This window comes from Accipiter gentilis, chromosome 9 (genome assembly GCF_929443795.1).
Source record: "Accipiter gentilis chromosome 9, bAccGen1.1, whole genome shotgun sequence".
Classification (NCBI taxonomy): domain Eukaryota; kingdom Metazoa; phylum Chordata; class Aves; order Accipitriformes; family Accipitridae; genus Astur; species Astur gentilis.
This window is the reverse complement of record NC_064888.1, coordinates 41,344,305-41,363,097: the sequence shown is the minus strand read 5'-3', so window position 1 is coordinate 41,363,097 and position 18,793 is coordinate 41,344,305. Positions and strand designations below refer to the sequence as shown.

The 18,793-nt window shown below is 40.9% G+C and overlaps 1 protein-coding gene across 3 annotated transcripts in view; it reads right to left on the bottom strand.

The window, feature by feature from the left end:
* Positions 1-18,793, bottom strand: part of DOCK1 (dedicator of cytokinesis 1) — a 315,989-nt gene that overhangs the window by 68,656 nt on the left and 228,540 nt on the right. For all 3 annotated transcript variants that reach the window (XM_049809511.1, XM_049809513.1, XM_049809514.1), the window contains exons 30-33: positions 18,504-18,582; positions 17,755-17,855; positions 14,564-14,622; positions 7,647-7,795 (exon numbers count right to left, since the gene is read on the bottom strand). In XM_049809511.1, the coding sequence (XP_049665468.1) occupies positions 7,647-7,795; positions 14,564-14,622; positions 17,755-17,855; positions 18,504-18,582 (388 nt within the window). The remainder of the gene's footprint in view (positions 1-7,646; positions 7,796-14,563; positions 14,623-17,754; positions 17,856-18,503; positions 18,583-18,793) is intronic.

Sequence of the window (18,793 nt, the reverse complement as noted above, 5' to 3'; positions counted from 1 at the left end):
AAAGAACTGCTGTGTGCGCGGGGCAAGGTAAATCTGGGCAGAGCAAGAGAAAAGCCTGCAGCATTTAAGGGCGAGGAGAAGCATCTCGGCCACCCTCTCAGCTGGAGGTACCTGCCTGCTCTCCTGGAAGGTCGTTTTCTGACGCCCACCGCAGTTGTGAACGTACACGCGCTGGCCAAGTTGAACCTGCTTACAAAATGTGGCCACAGACTGTAGAGATGTCCCTGCTTTGCTAAGAAAAATCCTTTTTAGGGAGAAATACACATTGGTAGGAAGGATTTGCTTGGTAAATTGCAACAATGCCAAAATACTCCTCTTTGTTAGGACAATGTAATCTCTGAACATCTTAACAGGCTCAAGAGCAGTGATGTAAAAATCCTCAGTCAGATCCAGGACGCTGTTTTTGTCTCCCTTTCCAAGCTTCACGTTCTTCTCAGCATTAACTGCAGTAATGTTCACATCATTTCCTACCTTCATGTGCAATCCCAGACATTTTGTCCTCTGTATTTGAGTTGGGAAATTTATTTTTACACGCTACCTGGCAGCCCACCAGAATTGTGTTACAGAGAAAAAAAACCCTCTCCTCTGAGCTCAGTGACTACAAACCATCACGAGGAGTAATGGCAGAAAAAGTCCTGCTCACCTACCGCTCAGAGCAAATTCAGGATACAGTCTAACAACATGGACAAGTCAATTGAACCATGAGCTGTCAGGAAACGCGAACTACAGATTGTATCATGCAGAAAGCGATAAAATCAACCAAGTCCCCAAACAACAGATATTCCATCTTAAAACAATTTTTTTAAATTATGCGTGACTGTTGTAAAGATGAAACGCCAAACCTCAGATTAAAACACTGAAGACGTGCTCTTCAGTTTCCCAAATGATCCACAGAATCATAGAAATACTGACTGGAAGAGACCTCGAAGGTCATTTCATCCAGCCTCCCAGGTGCTGCAGAATTATTGCCAACACTAGATCAGGTCAACTGTGACTTGCTTAGGCAAGTACTGAACATCTCCACGGATGGATGATTACACAGCCTCTCTGCATAATCTGTTCCACTCCCTCACTACTTTCCTTGTGAAGAAATGAATGAAAAGTGAAGTGAAGTAAGGTTTTTAATACAATGAATCCATTATTCAAAAAATGACAGGAAAATGAGAAAAGGAAGAATAATGCAATCCACCCCCTCTAAGAAGCAAACACAAGCTGAAACGCGTTCCCATAGTACAAGGACATGTCAAGTAAAACACTGAAGCAACACAATGATGAAACAGAGAAGTCACAAAATTCATGTTCTCTAATGAGACCAGAGAGAAATTGAGTTTCTGTACCAATGTGAAAAATGACACTTGCTGCCAGTGTGAGCCCTTTAGGTGATATATTTTTTAGTAAGAGATTACTCAGACGAAGAAGAGCAATTACATCTGTCATACAGGATCTTGAGTATCTTCCCGATATCAATTTTACTTAAATTTCTGTAAATCTAGGCTTTGTTGGGCCATCTTCCTAACAGCCCTCTTGGGTTGAACAGAACTAGCTGTGTGGCATTTCTGTGGTTTTAAGGACTATTAACAATATCTTTGCTCTTCAATCACTCTTGATACTTCTCAAGGAATCGATATGACGCAGCTCATGCGAGCAAGATGACTAAACTTTATTTAACACAGTTAAAATTTCTACTGCGGTCCTTCCACAGAAGAACATTTCTTCAAGACAAGCGGAAGTTTATGGAGCTATTGTCTTCCATGGTGGGAGTAAGAACGTGGCCCTGGAGTTGCACAAACTAATGGCTCTGGGACACTGCATCTAGCATCTGTTGACAAAGTCTCAATTTTTCCTTTTTTTTTTTTTTTTTTTCTTTTTTTTTTAAATGCATAGAATAGCACAAAGTAGGCCAGCAAATATTGTGATGGAATTTACTCTCAAGTGAAGAAGCGCCAAATTTTCAATGTTTATGTTAAAGCCAATGGCACTTGCTGAGGCTTCTTCTGGAGGCTTAGCGAGTATAACTGGCACCATCAATGAGTTAGATTCACATCCTTCTGTTGACAGTGAAAGCTTGAGGGGTGATGTTAGGAAGATTACAGGAAATTATTATCAACTTCTCCTTGCAGTTGATCAAGATCTCAGCTTCTCTTTAGGACATGTGTTTGAACTTGAGCAAAGAGTATATCCACAACTTCATGTGTCTGTTACAATCTCCCATCTGGAGAAAATAAATCAATGTAAGCTATCTAGCGTCTTCAAGTGTCAGCTCAACTAATCACTTTTGGTTTTAGGTTTACCTAAAGTGTGGTCAGGCTATATTTTTAGCACTGACTGACAATTTAATCTAGCTGTAGATGAGGAGGACTTTCAATCCTCCAAGCTGCTATAAATTTGTTTTGATATGGGATAATAATGAATTTGCCATATAAAATTCAAGTGACAGATAACACCACTAGAAATTAGTCCTAATGCAGAAATAGCACACAAGTACTGTAAAACTTTGGTCAAAGGCTGCCATGAAAGTAGGTGGTAATTCCCAACAGTTTCATCTGTTCCCTTTCTGATTTTCCTACAGCATTCTGGTGGGCAAACGATCTGGCAGCCCTTTAATATTAAGTGATTTTGGAGGTCTCTAGACTTACAGCATTACCTTTCTCCCTTGCTCTTCAGGTGGGGTGAGGGAGGAATACCAGTATTCTCCAAAAGACCAGAAAACAAGAAAAACTTACACATTTACATTTCAACCATAGTTAACTAAAAACGTTACTTATTGAAATTAATCCTTTGTGGGGGATGACTTATTTGAACTTGCACATTCAGTGGGATTACTGAGGAGAATCTGCAGCATCAGAGAAACTTGGACAAGTCATTAACTTGTGTTCTCTCTGCAAATCTATAGCACAGGGAAAGGGACGTTAACACAGTGCTCAGAAGTGGTAAAAAGACTTAATAAGGAATGACAGGTTCCAAAAGTCAAGAGAGATTCGGATAAACTAGGTACCTCTCATTAAAAAGAATTATATGAATTTGAAATTCATTGATAGCCAACAAGAAATTACACTGCAAATAAAAATGCTAGTATGACCATTTGATGATACTGAGATTTATTATTAAATATTAGAAATGAATTAAAAGCATTCCTCTTTATTTCTCCTAGTCTTTACTAATTTAATTCTCTTCACAACAGAATGCTAGCTAGAGGTACTTTAGCTGCCCCCAAAGTTTTATTTTAGTAATCATATGCATTATGCATTCATTTATTATGCATTTCTATATGATTTTGCATTATGGATTCATTTATTATGCATTTCTATATGATTCTGCATTATGCATTCGTTGCTTATGCATTTCTATATCATTTTTCTATCTTCTCGGCTACGGTTCCGTTATGCTAAGTGTCATTCCAATTTGCAGAAAACACGAAAGATGCGCTGTTGCATTTTGGGGGCTCTTTCCTCCAATCATTACTTTTACACAACTCCTTACTCTAACAGGGTAAGAACACATGCTGGAGCTGGTGGGCTTATATCGCTGCTGCTAACATCACCAGACACTGATGATTCTCCTTAGGAATGCAGTTTAGCCTTAAACCTGGACGTACGGGACTTCTAATTTCTTCTTGCTCCCTACTGCAGAGTGGGGGGTACACCCCTCAGATTTTACTTTGAAGGATAAGGGTCCTTCCTTCCTTCCTACTGGATGACAAAATGTAATTATGCTGGGGAAGACAGGCTGGGGTAGCGCTTCTGACTCAATTCCTTTACCGTATTTTGTTAATAGGTTTTTTTTGCTCTTGAAGTAAGGTACTTCGACTAATTAATTTGTACCAGATCAGTTAAAAAAAAATCATATGATGATGCAGTGCCGTGAGACAGCGAGAACCCACCCAACACCTCCCCCTGCCTCCTCCACGCTCGGTATGGTACCAGTTCCTGCACCAGCACATCTCTATGAACGGGTTCAACCCAAAGCAAGCAGAACATCACATTGGCAATGACATAGGTCCAGAAAAGGTAAGTTAAAAGTTTTGGGTAGGCAAACAAACAGGAGTGCTCGTAGGAAACGGAGCTGGAGCAAGTGACAGCCGGGAGGAACAGGCAGCAAAAGCAGGAGGTCAGGGCTTTTTATGCTCTGAATTCCTCATTTCAGCTGAACGGTTGTTTCATGATGAACTTCCTCTCCTGCTGTCACCACGGGATCCATCACATTCACCTGACCAGGCCTTGAACAATCAAACCAATTCTCTTTCATCGCTCCTGTGGCTGAGACACATTCCCTTTGATCTGGAGGGTTCGCTAGTGAAACAGGCAAAGAGAAGAAAGCAGAGTGGAGAAGGAGGCATTTTCTTCTATAGGGAAGCTTCAGTCCCACTCTGACTTTAGTATCAGATTCATGCTTTGAGGTACAGGCTACTTTGAAGCCTTATATAGGCTTCAAAGCACCTTAAGGGGAGAGGACAAAAATGGGCAACTCCAGCTTTTAATTCAGCCGGCCCTTAATTTAGTTTTGTAAAAAGGAGAGGAATTTATCCTCTGTTTTTTTTCTCAGGGCTATATATACCGGAAGAACAAAAACCCCATTCTGTCTGTTACTGGTTTTACCAGGCAAACCAATTCAGACTGAAATTAAAACTGCCATGGGTAAAGCTGTCTGTTTATAATACAAGCCATCGCAGCATTCAAGTTCTGCAAAAAATTTAAATTCCTCCCCCCCAAATCATGAGTTTTGTACATCTGCTGGAGAAGTGGAGCCAATCTAAACCCTTGTTGATGTGACTAATAAGGTTAGATAATTGGATTTCTGGCAGATTAGTTTAACAGCAGCCAACCATTCAATTTTGAAGTTCTCTTTGAAAGCAGTGCCGGACAATGATAATTGGTAGTTGCATATAAATGACGTAATGCAGTACATTACACCAACACATTAAGTATGAAAGCTTGCCTAGGTACTGGTAATACTTAAACAAATGATTTTATATGTATTTCTATCACAAAAGAGACAAAAAAGATGAGCTGGGAAGTGACAGGCCAGGCAGGCCCACTTCGGTTCCTGAGGAAACCATGGAGCAAGCCCTCATGGAAGCTATTTCCAGGTACATGAAGGGCGAGAAGGTGACTGGGAATAGCCAATATGGATTTACCAAGGGTAAATCGCATCTGACCGACCTGACTGCCTTCTGTGATGACACTATCTGCTTAGCAGATGAAGCGCTGTGGTTGTCTCGACCTTAGCAATGTGTTTGATACAGTCTCCCAAAGCAGCATACTTGTCGACAAGTTGGTAAGATAGGGACTGGATAGACAGCCTATGAGATGGCTGGAAAAGCAGCTAAATTGCTGATCTCAAAGCGTGGTGGTTTAATGACTTTGACAGCATGACGGACAGCCAACAAGAAACTGCATAATATTTGAGGAAGAGAAACACGAAATCTTGAAATTGGGATGGCACAGTTGCAAGCAGCAGTACAAGATGCGCTGCTGGAAAGGACCTGGCGGACAGCAAGTTGAACATGAAGAAGCAGTGTGTCCCTTCAATGGGGGCAAAATGCATCCTTGATTGAACCAACGAGAGTACAGCTAGAGGATCAACAGGATTATTCCACTTGTAGGTCCATGGCTGGAATACTGCATCCAGATTTGGTTCCCCCAGCTCGAGCAAGACATTGACAAATTGGACATGGTCTAATGGAGGGCAACCAAGATGAGCAGAACGTTGGAGAACCTGACCTGAAGAATGATCAAAGGAATTGGGTTTGTTCAGCCTAGAGAAAAGCAGACCCAAGCCTTCCAACAGCTAAAAGGCGGTTATAGACGAGATGAAGTTACTCTATTTACAAGGGTGCACAGTGACAACACAAGCAGCAACAGGCGCAAGTTGATTCAGGCAACTTCCATCTGGATATAAGAAGAAAAGTCCTAGACATTGGAACAGGTCACCCAGAGAAGTGGTAAAACCTCCCTCACTGGAAATATTCAATACTGAGCTTCAGATAGCCCCAGATAACCCAATCTAAGGCCCAGTTTGGACCAGATTACTTCCAGAGGTCCCATCCAACCTAGACTTCTCTATAATTCTCTGCTTTTTACCAGCTGTGATCTTCATTCCCCAAAGACCAATCTGAGATACTCAGCAAACTGTATAACTACATTATCTGCAAAACTGTAAATGGACAGATTGATTATTTCCCGTTAGACATAACCGTTCAGTTCAAATGCACTAAAAAAAAGGTTTACTACCGCTGCACCTGTCATATCAATGCTATGTCCATAAAGAAAAGAAGCTATACTGACATAAGAAATATATGTTGAGTACCTATAATCCAAGACAGCTCTGACTTAAGCAAGAGGCATTTTTCTTCTCAAAAGGCAAAAAGAATTTGTGTGAAATATTTAAGACATTCATTTATTAAAATCACCCAACTATTCCACACAAAGCTGGTTTCTTTCTGTCAAGAAAATATAGGGCCATAAATTTAGCTATAAAGTTACCCTCGGATTTTTCATGATCCATATAATTGTACAAATAAAAAATGACAAGCAACAAAAGAGAGCATCTGACAGGAAACTGTTTAAATGGCATCCCAGTGAGCATTTCAATCTTTACAGTATCATCGGAGTCAAACATAAGAAAGAATGATTATGCAGTAATTGGATGGATCTAAAATACAGTTCACAACCTTTCCACACACCATCCAGCAGAAAACAAATCAAAGTAATAAAGCTGATGCCATTCCCTTGCTTAAGTCTCTCCACGCAGATATTCATTTACTCTGGCTACAGATTTATTAAGAGCTGGTTATGAAAAATAGTTCACAAAAAAATATGGAAAAGGTTAAGATTTTTCATCCAAGAAAGAAAACTGCCAATATAAAGGGAAAAAAGTAAACAACACATGTCAAACTTTATTGCAAAATTCACAAGGTCATATCCTGAACTGACAGAAATGTCCGTGTGAAGGACCGACATTGGCTTATACCGTAACACTACCTGGCCTAACTAGTCTTACACTCAATCCATAAGGCAAAGCTTCAAAGGAAAGAAGGTCAAATGAATGATGTCAGGAAACTTTCCTTCACTCCACTTGTCTCTCAAAAGTTGATGCTATCAGGGTAAGATTGTGTGTACTTATTCAAGGACTTCCCTCAGCAAGTAAAACAGACTAAAACCACTACGTTAGTATTTTAGATTTTGCAGCGCCTGTATAGCGTGAAGAAACACTCACACTGACTGGATACCTTTTTTTCCTCTTCGAAATCCATAAAATGATAGAGCATCAAAATTATAAGATACCAGAGATGATAAATTCTTACAGGTTATAGTTTCTTTTGCCACAGTATCAGGCTTCCTTTAGGTCCAATTTAACTCAGAAGTAGACTCCTTTTCTGAGTCACAGTGAAAGTTTAAGACATCTGTCTTTGCTCTCCTTTTGTATCATAACGAAAGGTTTCATTTACTGCATGCAAATTTATCCTCCAATAAGAACTTAAAACCAACAGATGAAAGCTCTATAGCCACTCAAGAGTTACAGAAAATAAGCAAATCCATAATTATATTTTCTTTAGAAAAATAAGAAATAACAAAAATTCTTATGTTCTGTCAAAGAACAATTAAATCTTTCTTACAAACTTTAAATATCTGTAGCTTACTGCTTACCATCTGGAAGCTTCTAGTAAAATGAAATTCACACTGCATCATATCAAAGAAGATTGGGATTGTAGCTTTCCGAAGTTCGGTTTCAGGGATAAGCGTCATTTCTAAGATAGGTCCCACCATTTCTGGGATGAACTTGATTTTATGCTGACCTTTAAAAGAAAAGATGCATTACAGAGTTAATGAACAGCCACTGACTTTGGTAGAAGATATCTGTTATAAAAACTGTATCAATAAATTCTCATATAGCATAAGAAAGTATTTTTCAAGATCTGACTCTGCTGAAACACGTATTATTTATTATTTATGCCACAAGAGGGGAAGCATGTGGTACGTATAAACCCAAATTAACAAGAGTTGTTGCAACTTGCCACGTTTTCCATGACGAACCCCTATTTGCACACCGATATTAAGTTTTAAGGGTTTTTTTTTTAATACAACTTATGGTTGGCAGAGAAGGAGGCTAAAAGGCACATCACTTGTATTAACTTATTTAGACTTCTGTATCTTCCACAGCGTACAAAATGTTCTCTGTGTCAGTCTATCAAAGTGTCACCATGAGTGTATACTTACACAGCCTCGAGACACGAAACTACATCTTACCAAGCCGACAATATGTCTTCTTTCTTCAAGAGCTGATCTGCCTGGCAAACTATATTTCACATTTATCTTCCCAAGAGAAAACTGCACCTCCCCCAACCCTCCCTGTTACGGTCTCCACACATGGAACAGAAATTAAACCTTAACAGGAGCATGGCACCTAATAAATATTGGACTAGTTAAAAACATCTAGTTACTGTTCATATTATCAGCTAAAGTGTAGAAAATGCAGATTATACATTCTGCAAATTATCCATTCAATAACTCCACGGAAGGATGCTGGTGTAGAGCAGCGTAGCACAGCACTGGACAACTCCAGGCAGAGGACTTGAGAGCAGCAGTTTAGAAAATACAAATACATTCCCCCCTCAGCAACAGGCTGGGATTCATTTGAACCTCACTACACAACTGGTGACGTTTCTCACAAACGCAAGGGGAATGGCTGTATACAATCAGGCTCAGACACTGTTTATGCACCCACTGCTGTGGTTCAGACCAGACTTCTTCAGAGCGGAGCTAATTTAACGAGCCCTCAGCTTCCTCCATTTTAAGACTCTTGTTTCCCATTGCAGTTATCAGTGGTATATGACAGCAACAGATTTTAACTCATTTATATTCCACTGCACTACCCCAGTACGGCAGTAACCGTGGAAGTCTTTAATTAGCAGTATCGCTTTTGACCAGAACTAACATAAATCTCGACAAACATAATCAAGAAGAAATCCTTTACTAACAAAACACGCTACTTTTTTTAGCTGATGTAATTTAAGTTACTTGATTTGGCAAACTTCAGAATCCTATTAGCATTAGCAATCCTATTAGGGCAAATTAATACTCAACTAAAACTGCTACTTTGTATGATGCTGCAATGCTGGTTGTTGGTGAGGAATATCAAGTGAGAGGCGTAAAGCTTTCCTCTGTCTCTCTTACAAGTATTATTACATTCGGCCTCTCAGGTGACAGTTTTCTTGTATTATGCCTGAAAAGTGTCAGAGTCAATATTTCAGAAAACAAATAATAGTGACAAAAGTTATTCGTCGAGCACAAATTCAATGTCACGAAGTTCTCTGTGTGCCACGGTGGGTTTTTCCATTGCTTCAGGCACAGGGATTCCCTCAGAAAAGTAAGTAACATCTTTTGAACTTTAGACGTGAAAAATGGCAAATTCACAAAAGATTTTTCTTTAAAATCTTTGATCCCCTTTCCTCTTCTCTGGGGCCACTTCAACTTCTTGCTCAAAAAAGGACTCACTGAAGAGCTGATCTGATGACAAAGGCACGGAAAGCCACAGACCTCACCGCCCGAGGCGCTCACCAGCACCTCCACCGAGGTGAACGGGAGCCAAAGGCGGCTGCAGGACTTGGAATCATACAATCATAGAATTGTTTAGGTTGGAAAAGACCTTGAAGATCATCGAGTCCAACCGTCAACCCAACACCCCCATGCCCACTAAACCATGTCCTGAAGTGCCACGTCTACGCGTTTTTTGAACACCGCCAGGGATGGTGACTCCACCACTTCCCTGGGCAGCCTGTTCCAGTGCCTGACGACCCTTTCAGTAAAGAAATTTTTCCTAATATCCAAACTAAACCTCCCCTGGTGCAACTTGAGGCCATTTCCTCTTGTTCTATCACCAGTTACTTGATAGAAGAGACCAGCACCCACCTCCCCACAACCTCCTCTCAGGCAGTTGCAGAGGGCGATCAGGTCTCCCCTCGGCCTCCTCTTCTCCAGGCTAAACAGCCCCAGTTCCCTCAGCCGCTCCTCGTAAGACTTGTTCTCCAGACCCCTCACCAGCTCCGTTGCCCTCCTCTGGACACGCTCCAGCACCTTCATGTCCTTCTTGTAGTGAGGGGCCCAAAACTGCACACAGGACTCGAGGTGCGGCCTCACCAGTGCCCAGTACAGGGGGACGATCACTTCCCTGCTCCTGCTGGCCACACTATTTCTGTTCCAAGCCAGGATGCCGTTGGCCTTCTTGGCCACCTGGACTTGCTCCTGACCTCGCAGGATCCGTCCGGCAGCAGCCAGCCCCACCACCCATGAAGCTGTACTGCACGCACTCAGCCTTCTTGCCGTTCACCGACTATTTATTAGCGGTTCTGCCTCACAGGTAATCAGCAACAGAGTTTTTAAATCAGAGGACAGGGAGCTTCTCTGAATATGAAATTCAGAAGGACTTGGTGGGGGGGGATAGCAACGTGCGACTTATTAGCAGAAAATACTAAAATCACTTGTACATTGTACTGCGAAAAAATCCCTCGTCTGCTGGTTGAAACCCACCTAGCTCTTCTCATCATCTGGTGGGTCCGTGGGTGGCTCTCCCCAGAGTTTACACAGCTCGGCTGCGGAGAAAAACAAGGAGAACGACCTGCTGGCGCTGCCTGCTTTGGATGCAAAGCACTCGCCCCGCAGCGCGGCTACCCGCAGGCAGGAGCAGGGGCCGGCAGCAACCACGGGAAGGCAGGGCAGCACCAATTAAAACATTAAGTCGTCTTGATTGGTTTTCTTCATCAAGCACGCGGGAGGAGTAACATGGAAAAAGGGTTTGTCCACCATCTGGCGATAGGGGAGAGGGTTGAGTGGCGTCCTTCTGACGCTACGACACCCATCGGCGATGCGATGACGCACACGCACGTGTTCGCTACGATGATGTGATCCAGTGCGATGTTGTGCCACAAAAGAAAGCATGAGAGCAAAACACGAAAGGAAACCATCTTCTTCTGGCACTCCAGAGCATCTATCCCAGCTGCCTGTCACAGGCAGCACTTTCTGATAAACAACCCAACAATGAATTCGCCTTTTTTTTTTTTTTTTTTCCCTGGGAGTGTGAGAACTCCCACGCAGAGACTCAAAATGTGACAAGTCTGGAAGAAAATTGAGGATTCTCTTCTGAAAACCAAATTGTGCAGCTGCTTTAAGAACCACATGCAAAAAAAGTATCCTTTTGAACGTGCAAAAACTTCTCCTTGCAGTGGCTTCTGCCTTGCCATGAGACGTACTCCTACAGACTGCTCTCAACAGAAACAGACCTCATTACGCGAACCAAACCAAGGTGATTTCTTTACTGGATAATGTGTGATTTTCCTTTTCCAGGTTCTTCTAATTTAAATTTGGGACACAAAACCCCCTGAATAATTTGCCAGCAACCTCACCTCTCACTTGGGTCAGCTCTGAACATGCATGACTAATTCAGAGAGTGTTATCTGTAATGACTTCTATTTATATAACACTCAAAGTTCAGATCTATTTTTAACCTTGGCTTTCCCTCCGACGACGTTAACGTCTCCGTCAAGACACCTTTTCTGACGTAAAGCACTTGGAGGGAAGGGCCGGACCAGTGGGCAGCTCGCTGGAGGACAGGACAGCAGCAGCAACCATTTCGCTTCATCTTCACCAATTTTACTTTTCCATCTCCCTCTAGCTGGTTCAGATGTCAACAATAAAAGCAATGTTTTCTGAGCTGGCTTTTCTTGACCAACTTTACCACAAGGACGTTATTTTAAATGTCACCACAATTTCTTTAACATGTAACTGTTGAAACCATTAACCGCTGGAAACTGGTACACGTGACCTAGTGTCAAACTGTGTTTTGTATACACTAAATTGCATCACATAATGCTTTTAAGCACGTGTTGTCTGAGTCCCTACATTTTCAAGACAGAGGCCATGGCTTGCTTTATGCTTCTCTGATACTTACTGCCTCACCAAGGTCCTAGGAGCCCCAGTTCCAACAAAACAGTGACTCAAAATAATATGTTATTTTAAAGTTCAGGTTGTGATATGGAAGGAAAAAAAGCCTATAAAGACTAATATACACTGGTTTTGGTGCACGCAAGAAAATAAAAGCCTTGCAGCGCTTTCAGAAAGGCAGCGCAGCGGGGGCTCCGCACACCGGGACTAGGCTCCCCGAAGCCATCCTCATTGCTGCTGCATCAGAGCACTCAAATCTAAAGCCTTCATGATCAAATCTAGCAGGGTATCAAACAGGACAGCTACAACTAGGACTTACACAGAAAATCTGTCAGGCTGCATCTCTCATATGCGGTTCCCTGTTTAAAACACAAATCTTATTCCTAAATTACAGGTATTTAAAGTGTGTGCACACAGTTAGCTAGTGTTGCTCTCTACTAGACGTGCTTTTTTTCCCTACCTATGAGGTATGAATATTGCAGCCACCACTGCATCAGAAACGCACCGCGCTACAGCTATTGGACTGTCTTCTTCCCGACTGGGGAGTTTTAACTCAGCAGGCATTATATGTTAATCATGGTATTTATGAACAAAAAGTGATGAGACAAAATATTAATTTTTGAGGCTTATCCATACCCTTTAATACATAAATCAAAAGTCAGGGTTGTTTGGCTTCATCATATCTTATGCACAATGGCATAGTCATAAAAATTACATGCTCGAGCATATGCAAGAATTATAGCTTTTCACTTCTGATTTTGTTTCTGAACATATACATTAATAATTTGGCTAATGTAGTGCAACTTCTAAGGTAAAAGTGTCAAGCATTCCCCAATCAATTCCCTTGCAGTGGGAAGTCAGAATTCTTTCTTAACTGATGCTGTGACATACATGAGATTGGTGAAGAGCCAGAAGTTAAACATGATCAGCATGGACTAGCCGTATTACAAAGGAGATGAGAAAAAGCAAGCTGCTCATTATGACAAGTACAAAGGCCGCCTCGGATTGGGGTCCTGCCTCCCGTTTACCTTTCTCTTGCAGCTTTTGTTGGGAAGAGCAGCAATTTACTGACTCCCTCAACATGTGAGATTTTGGCATTAATGATCCCAGCCACTTACAGAATGACAGACGTTAGAGCTAGACGAGGTCACGGAGTCATCTACCCGGATAATCTTGGTTTATAAAAACTCTATTAAAAATAAAAGGCTTTCGTGACAGCACAGGAAGAAATATTGAAGAAAACCACCCCTCATGCCAATCGATTCACAAAACTCCAGGGGAAATGATTATCATCTCCCTGTTAATGATGAAAAACTGAACCCTAGAGCAACTACGTAACTTGTCCAAGAGCAGCCAGTGCCAGCAGCAGCAGTGAAAAGCACAATGCACTCCTCAGTCCCCAGCCTGAATAAAATAACCTCACGTAAGAACAGCCCGATGCGTAACTACGTATGCAAACTTTTCTACTTTCAGTCCAGTAAGTTCTGGGAAAAGTTTAAGAATCCAAAGATGCTAGAAAAATTAGTAAAGATAACAGATGAATACAGGACTGTAAGCCTGGAACAGGGGAGGATTTGGCTAATTACTAACAAAGAGGCTGCCAGCGTTCTGAGTTGGATGACCCACCATCAGGCGTGATACTGTCTGTCAAGTCACGTATAAGGTGTGTACTATGCTTTAATCTGTTCTCCAGAAACTTAATTCATGAAAGATGCTTGTAATAAAAAGTGAACTCGGCTGCTCTCAGAAGCCTTTTCTCATCATTCCAGCAGAGCGGATGCAAACTCTGTGATATCAAATACTTATGAACCCTTGCATTCCCTTCTCTTATATATGCTGATTTTTTTCAAGTTTCAGCAACAACAGTTCAGCTAGAGATATAAGTGAAGTGGCAAATGCATTTATTTCTGATAATTTAAGGAACTTTTGATAAAACTCAGAGGAGCTAAAGTGTCTCTGCTGTTAAGCTCAGGAAAATGAAATCTGGCAGATGAGTACACTCAGGTCACAGTAAATACTCAGTTTCTCATGAAATTCAATCCCCCTATAGCAAAATGATACCCACAGAATAGCACAGATTTGAGATATTCAGAGATGCCTAATTTACCTACGAACTCCAGGGATGTCCAAGTTCCCGTTCTTTCCTGATCTTCCTGAGTCACTCAGATACAGCCAACAGGACTGACAATCAAACTTTGAGCAGAATTTCCAGGCTAAGTTACTGATAATCCTTGGACATGTTCATTTTGTTACAGTCCCAGTTACTGCACACACGTGTGCGTGTGTGTATATATCCATGTGTCTATATATATGTGTGAATCTATATATTTTTAAGGAGAAAAAAAACCCCATTCAACAGGTATCACCACAACCATTTCTTTTTATTTACCATGAGGTTGAATACTGTGAAAAAACAGAAGATACGTAAACATTGACTAAAGTTATGTATCTACCCAGACGGCAAAATAAGCATGCAGAGGCGGCTTTATTTCTTAAATCATCTGCTTTTTAAATGCCTTCTGGAAGCCTACCATTATTTCAAGAGAAAGCATTTTCATTTCATCTCTAACTTGGTTTATGCAAACACTGAGTGAAAGCATTAAGCAACAGGCGCTCAGGCTACTTACCCAGATTATACCACATATCCCTGATTTCAAAACCAATCTGCCTTCTCATATCACCGTACCTTAAAAGGAAAACAGAACCACCATTAAAAAAACCCCAACCAAATCTAATACCAAGAAGCAGAAACATCTCATTTCAAAATCTGATCAGCATGCAAAAATATTTGGAATTACAGAGCAGGTTCTCCAAATCCAACCAACTCAATAACGCTGCACAGCCTCCCTCACCAGCTCAGTGATGAGCCCGCAAACCCCAACCATTTCCCCATGTCCCCTTTACAAAGGAGTGACACACAGAGGCTGCCTGACATGTCCAGGCTACCCCAAAAGCCTCAGCCACGCAGCCACCAACTTCTGTTCCTTGCTTGCCGTTACCTGCTCTCCCTCTAAAGACCCCAAATTTCCATTTCTGCAGCAGTACTCACCAAAGGGAGAACACACACTAAACGTTCACCTGCGCAAGACCTCTCTTTGCCGTATTTTCAGATTACTTAACCGTCCTTCGGGACACATGGGTGGTTACAGAGATTAATTATGACCATTTTCTATTTTTCAAATGGTAATGGCCAGAGGAAGCACAACAGAGAGCTTCACAGCCTAAGGCTGTGTTTTATCTTTATACGCTCTCTTAGCATAGCATTCTCCTAGAAAATACAACAGGGAACATCTTGCGACATCTCGTACCTTGACTCGCAAAATCAGAAAGATGAAGGTTTCTATGTTCCAACGGGATTTTGTGTCCTGCCCGGGCTAGACCAGAAGTGAGTGGTCCCAGGCAGCCAAGGAGCCAGGGCGGAGGTGGGAGCCCACCCTTCGGCATCGCTGCCGAACCTGCCTCCGCTCTGCCGCAACGTTGGTGACACCAATGCCTCGCATCTCCCTGCGGGGTTCTTTTTATACTCCACTCCCTCTCCACATTAATACCAGGAAAGCTTAATGAATGGAAAACATCCTATTGCCTTCATTAATGACGGGATCAGAACCGTAATGAGCTCCGAGAATGTATCTGCTACACAGAATATTTGTATGTTAAAGATCATTACTTAAATAACAAGATGAGCAAAATGGTAATACCTGGCAACTTGGGGGATTTCTGTGGGATAATAGTGAGAAACCCTGTCATTAATATGGATTACAGAGATTCTTCTGCATCGTTAAGAATCAGTTATTACCTAATGCTTAAATGCAATGTTTAGCAAAAACTACAAATTGCAATAATTAAATTTTAATTCTTAAATATTTGACATATTAATTGACATATATACTTAAAAAGATGGGTGAGTGTGATATTGAATTAACTGATTAATTATATCCCTTTGGCACAGAACTGGTAGTGGTTTCACACAGCAATAAAAGTTAGTGCTTCCAGACCACACATTTATTGCATCTTGAAGATTTTATGGTCTTGATTTCTATCTCTAAAACACGATTAAACTGAAAATAACAACTTGTAAAATCATTACAAACAGAGATTTACAATTTAGCAAACTTCATTAAGTAACCACTTCAGATGACTTGATCTATTTACTTATATCAGCAGTGAGAAATGGCTGTTGATTTCTTGAATTTCTTCAGCTAAGGTTCCTGTCCTCATGAAGAGGGAAGTATCAGTCCACAAAGGTATTTGACAGTAATTTCCAGTCCAATTACAGCTCAGCTGTTGTTTTTTTTGTTCAGGTCAGAAGCTTGATCCGAACTAAAATGCTTATGTAGGTGCACACCAATGCAGGACAGCGAGAGCAAGGGGAGCCTGACAGCAGCCACGGCTTTGATCCTTCTGCTTGCTAATTGACTGGAGCCCTTCGCTTTTTAAAGCATCCCTTACAAACTTAATTACAAAAGAGAATTTGCATCATTGGTCCCATCTTGTACAAAACCACTTTATTCCATAAATTCTAAATCTAATGAAATAAAACTTACCTGGCTCTACAAAACCATCTTGATTTCTTTTTGCAAACATATTAACCATAAATGTATTTATGATATTTACAGCCCAAGTGCAAAAATCCGAGCTCTGCTTGACACCACTTTTCCACTGAACTTGTAAATATTCCTGTTTCATCAAGGAAGCCCCAGGAGTCACAGGTACATACATTAGATCGCACCATGCTTAAAAATTCTGTTTCAACACTCAGGTAAAGCCCAGCTTCCAAAGGAAGCTCCTCAAAACTCATGATGGAGTGGATAAGTTTGAAGGGCAAAACTTCACTGCCAAAAAAAAAAAAAAGGAGGGCACATAGAGCCCTGTCTTTTCTGGTCAAAGCCTGCAACCCACACAGTTAAAAGCAAAAAGCCTTTTAAGATCACATCTTACTGCAGCGTATAATATATAGAATATATATTATACATACAAGGAGCCTGAGCTGTACTTGCTCAGGGAATCAGCTTTGAAACTCCCCATTTTTGTTGTGCATTAACTGCAGTAACCTGACTGACTATGGGAACAAACTGCTTTTGCAGGCAGTCTTTACAAATACTAAGACACAGAAAGAGAATCCACAAACTGTGTTTGAAAACACGTAACTGGCTTTTTTCAGTGCTCAGTGTTCAGTTAATTAATGATAAGGTCCACTACATTGGAACCCCAATGAAATTTAGGAGAAATACGTACTTTAAACAAAATATTCATGCTCCAAGTCTTATTTCCAGTCTTTTTTCTTTTGACAGGTTTCATTTGCTGTGGGACTCTGAATAGCAATCGGGTAGTTCAAGCTCCCTGTTCAGAGGTAGGCAATGTAATCCCTTTTAACCAGGAAAGCATACAAGACTGCAGTTATACAAACCCATTCTTCAGGGATATCGCAGTGAAACTGGCTGTAGTTACAAAAATTCACTCTAAAAGGCCGTTAGGGATTAAGCAATAAAGAGCGCATGTAAAATGAGATTAGAATAAGCACAAAGCTAAAGTGATTTAAAAATTCAGTTTTATAATATGTTAATACTTCTGAAAAGTCTTGACTTTATGAACATCCTGCAGTATAAAGTACTGTCTTCATCAGTAATGAATCATGTAATTTAGATCTTGATTCAAGGGTAGAAACACATGCAATACTTGATTCATGTTTTTAAAACCAACCTTTCATTATACCATGATTGCATCTCAATTTGAATGGATTTAGCTAAGAACTTAAACTAAAATTATGTTAATAGACCTCAAGTTCTTGTCCATGATTTAGATGACGAATAGGACTTACTTGTTAAGTATTTTTGCTCTTTTAGCACTTGAAAAATTCTCCAGTTGTAAAGACTCTTGTGTGAGAAAAGCAACAGCCAGGTGGAAGTAGTTGTTCCAAAGCTGAAAGCCCCCAAAATGACAAGAATAGATACCATTAATTCTCTGCATACCTACAAAACACCTTAGAAGTATCTAAATTATGCACATAAATATTTAAAGGCAAAAATAACAGACACCACAGAGATGGTGTTTCTTGATATAGTCTTAGTACGTATCCTCGTCGTGTTTACATTTCCGTCAAACATTTCCCATCTACAAATCCTAATTGATTGTGTTTTGATGAGTCAAGTAAAATTAAATGTGAACACATAAATAGGAAAAAAAAAAAGGATCCTGAGCAAGTGACCTAAACCAGCGCATCATTTCTCATCAGCAGGGCACTGAGATGCTGCGTCTCAGGCTCCACGTTTGAGGCAATGATTCTGCTAAAGCATCTGCTGCAGAAGGGGGGAGGACACCCCTTTTTGTTTTTCCTGAAGGACAGGAGGAGTTTTCTACGATGTTCTGGGTACGACTTGGTGCTCTTCTAGGACAAGACCCACAAGACACGAATGGATCGTACATACCTGCTGAGCCTGAAATGACTTAACTGGGCTAACTGGTCACCTGGGGCTCACGATGACACATAGATACACCAAAAATCACGGGTTTAGGGCAGAAATTTATTACATTAACGTTAGTCTCCAAGACACTGGTGTTTTTTCTTACCTGTAACTCAAAGTTGGCTTGATCAAGAAATTTTTTGTTTAGCATATCTGCATACTGATTAATTGCTCGCAGGAAGACTCTGAAAGATCAAGAGAAAATTACATAATTACACACTCTTGTGTGGTACCTTTGTACATTTGGCATCCCGATTAGCCAAAATCTGAGTCTGTCTGGAAAGTGAAATTTGTAGCTGTTACTTGAAAAGCAGTGTGATCTCACCACAGTTAAGTATACAGAATTATATGCAGATGTTCTCAAAATTAATCAAGTAAATTAGCATATGCAGAAAC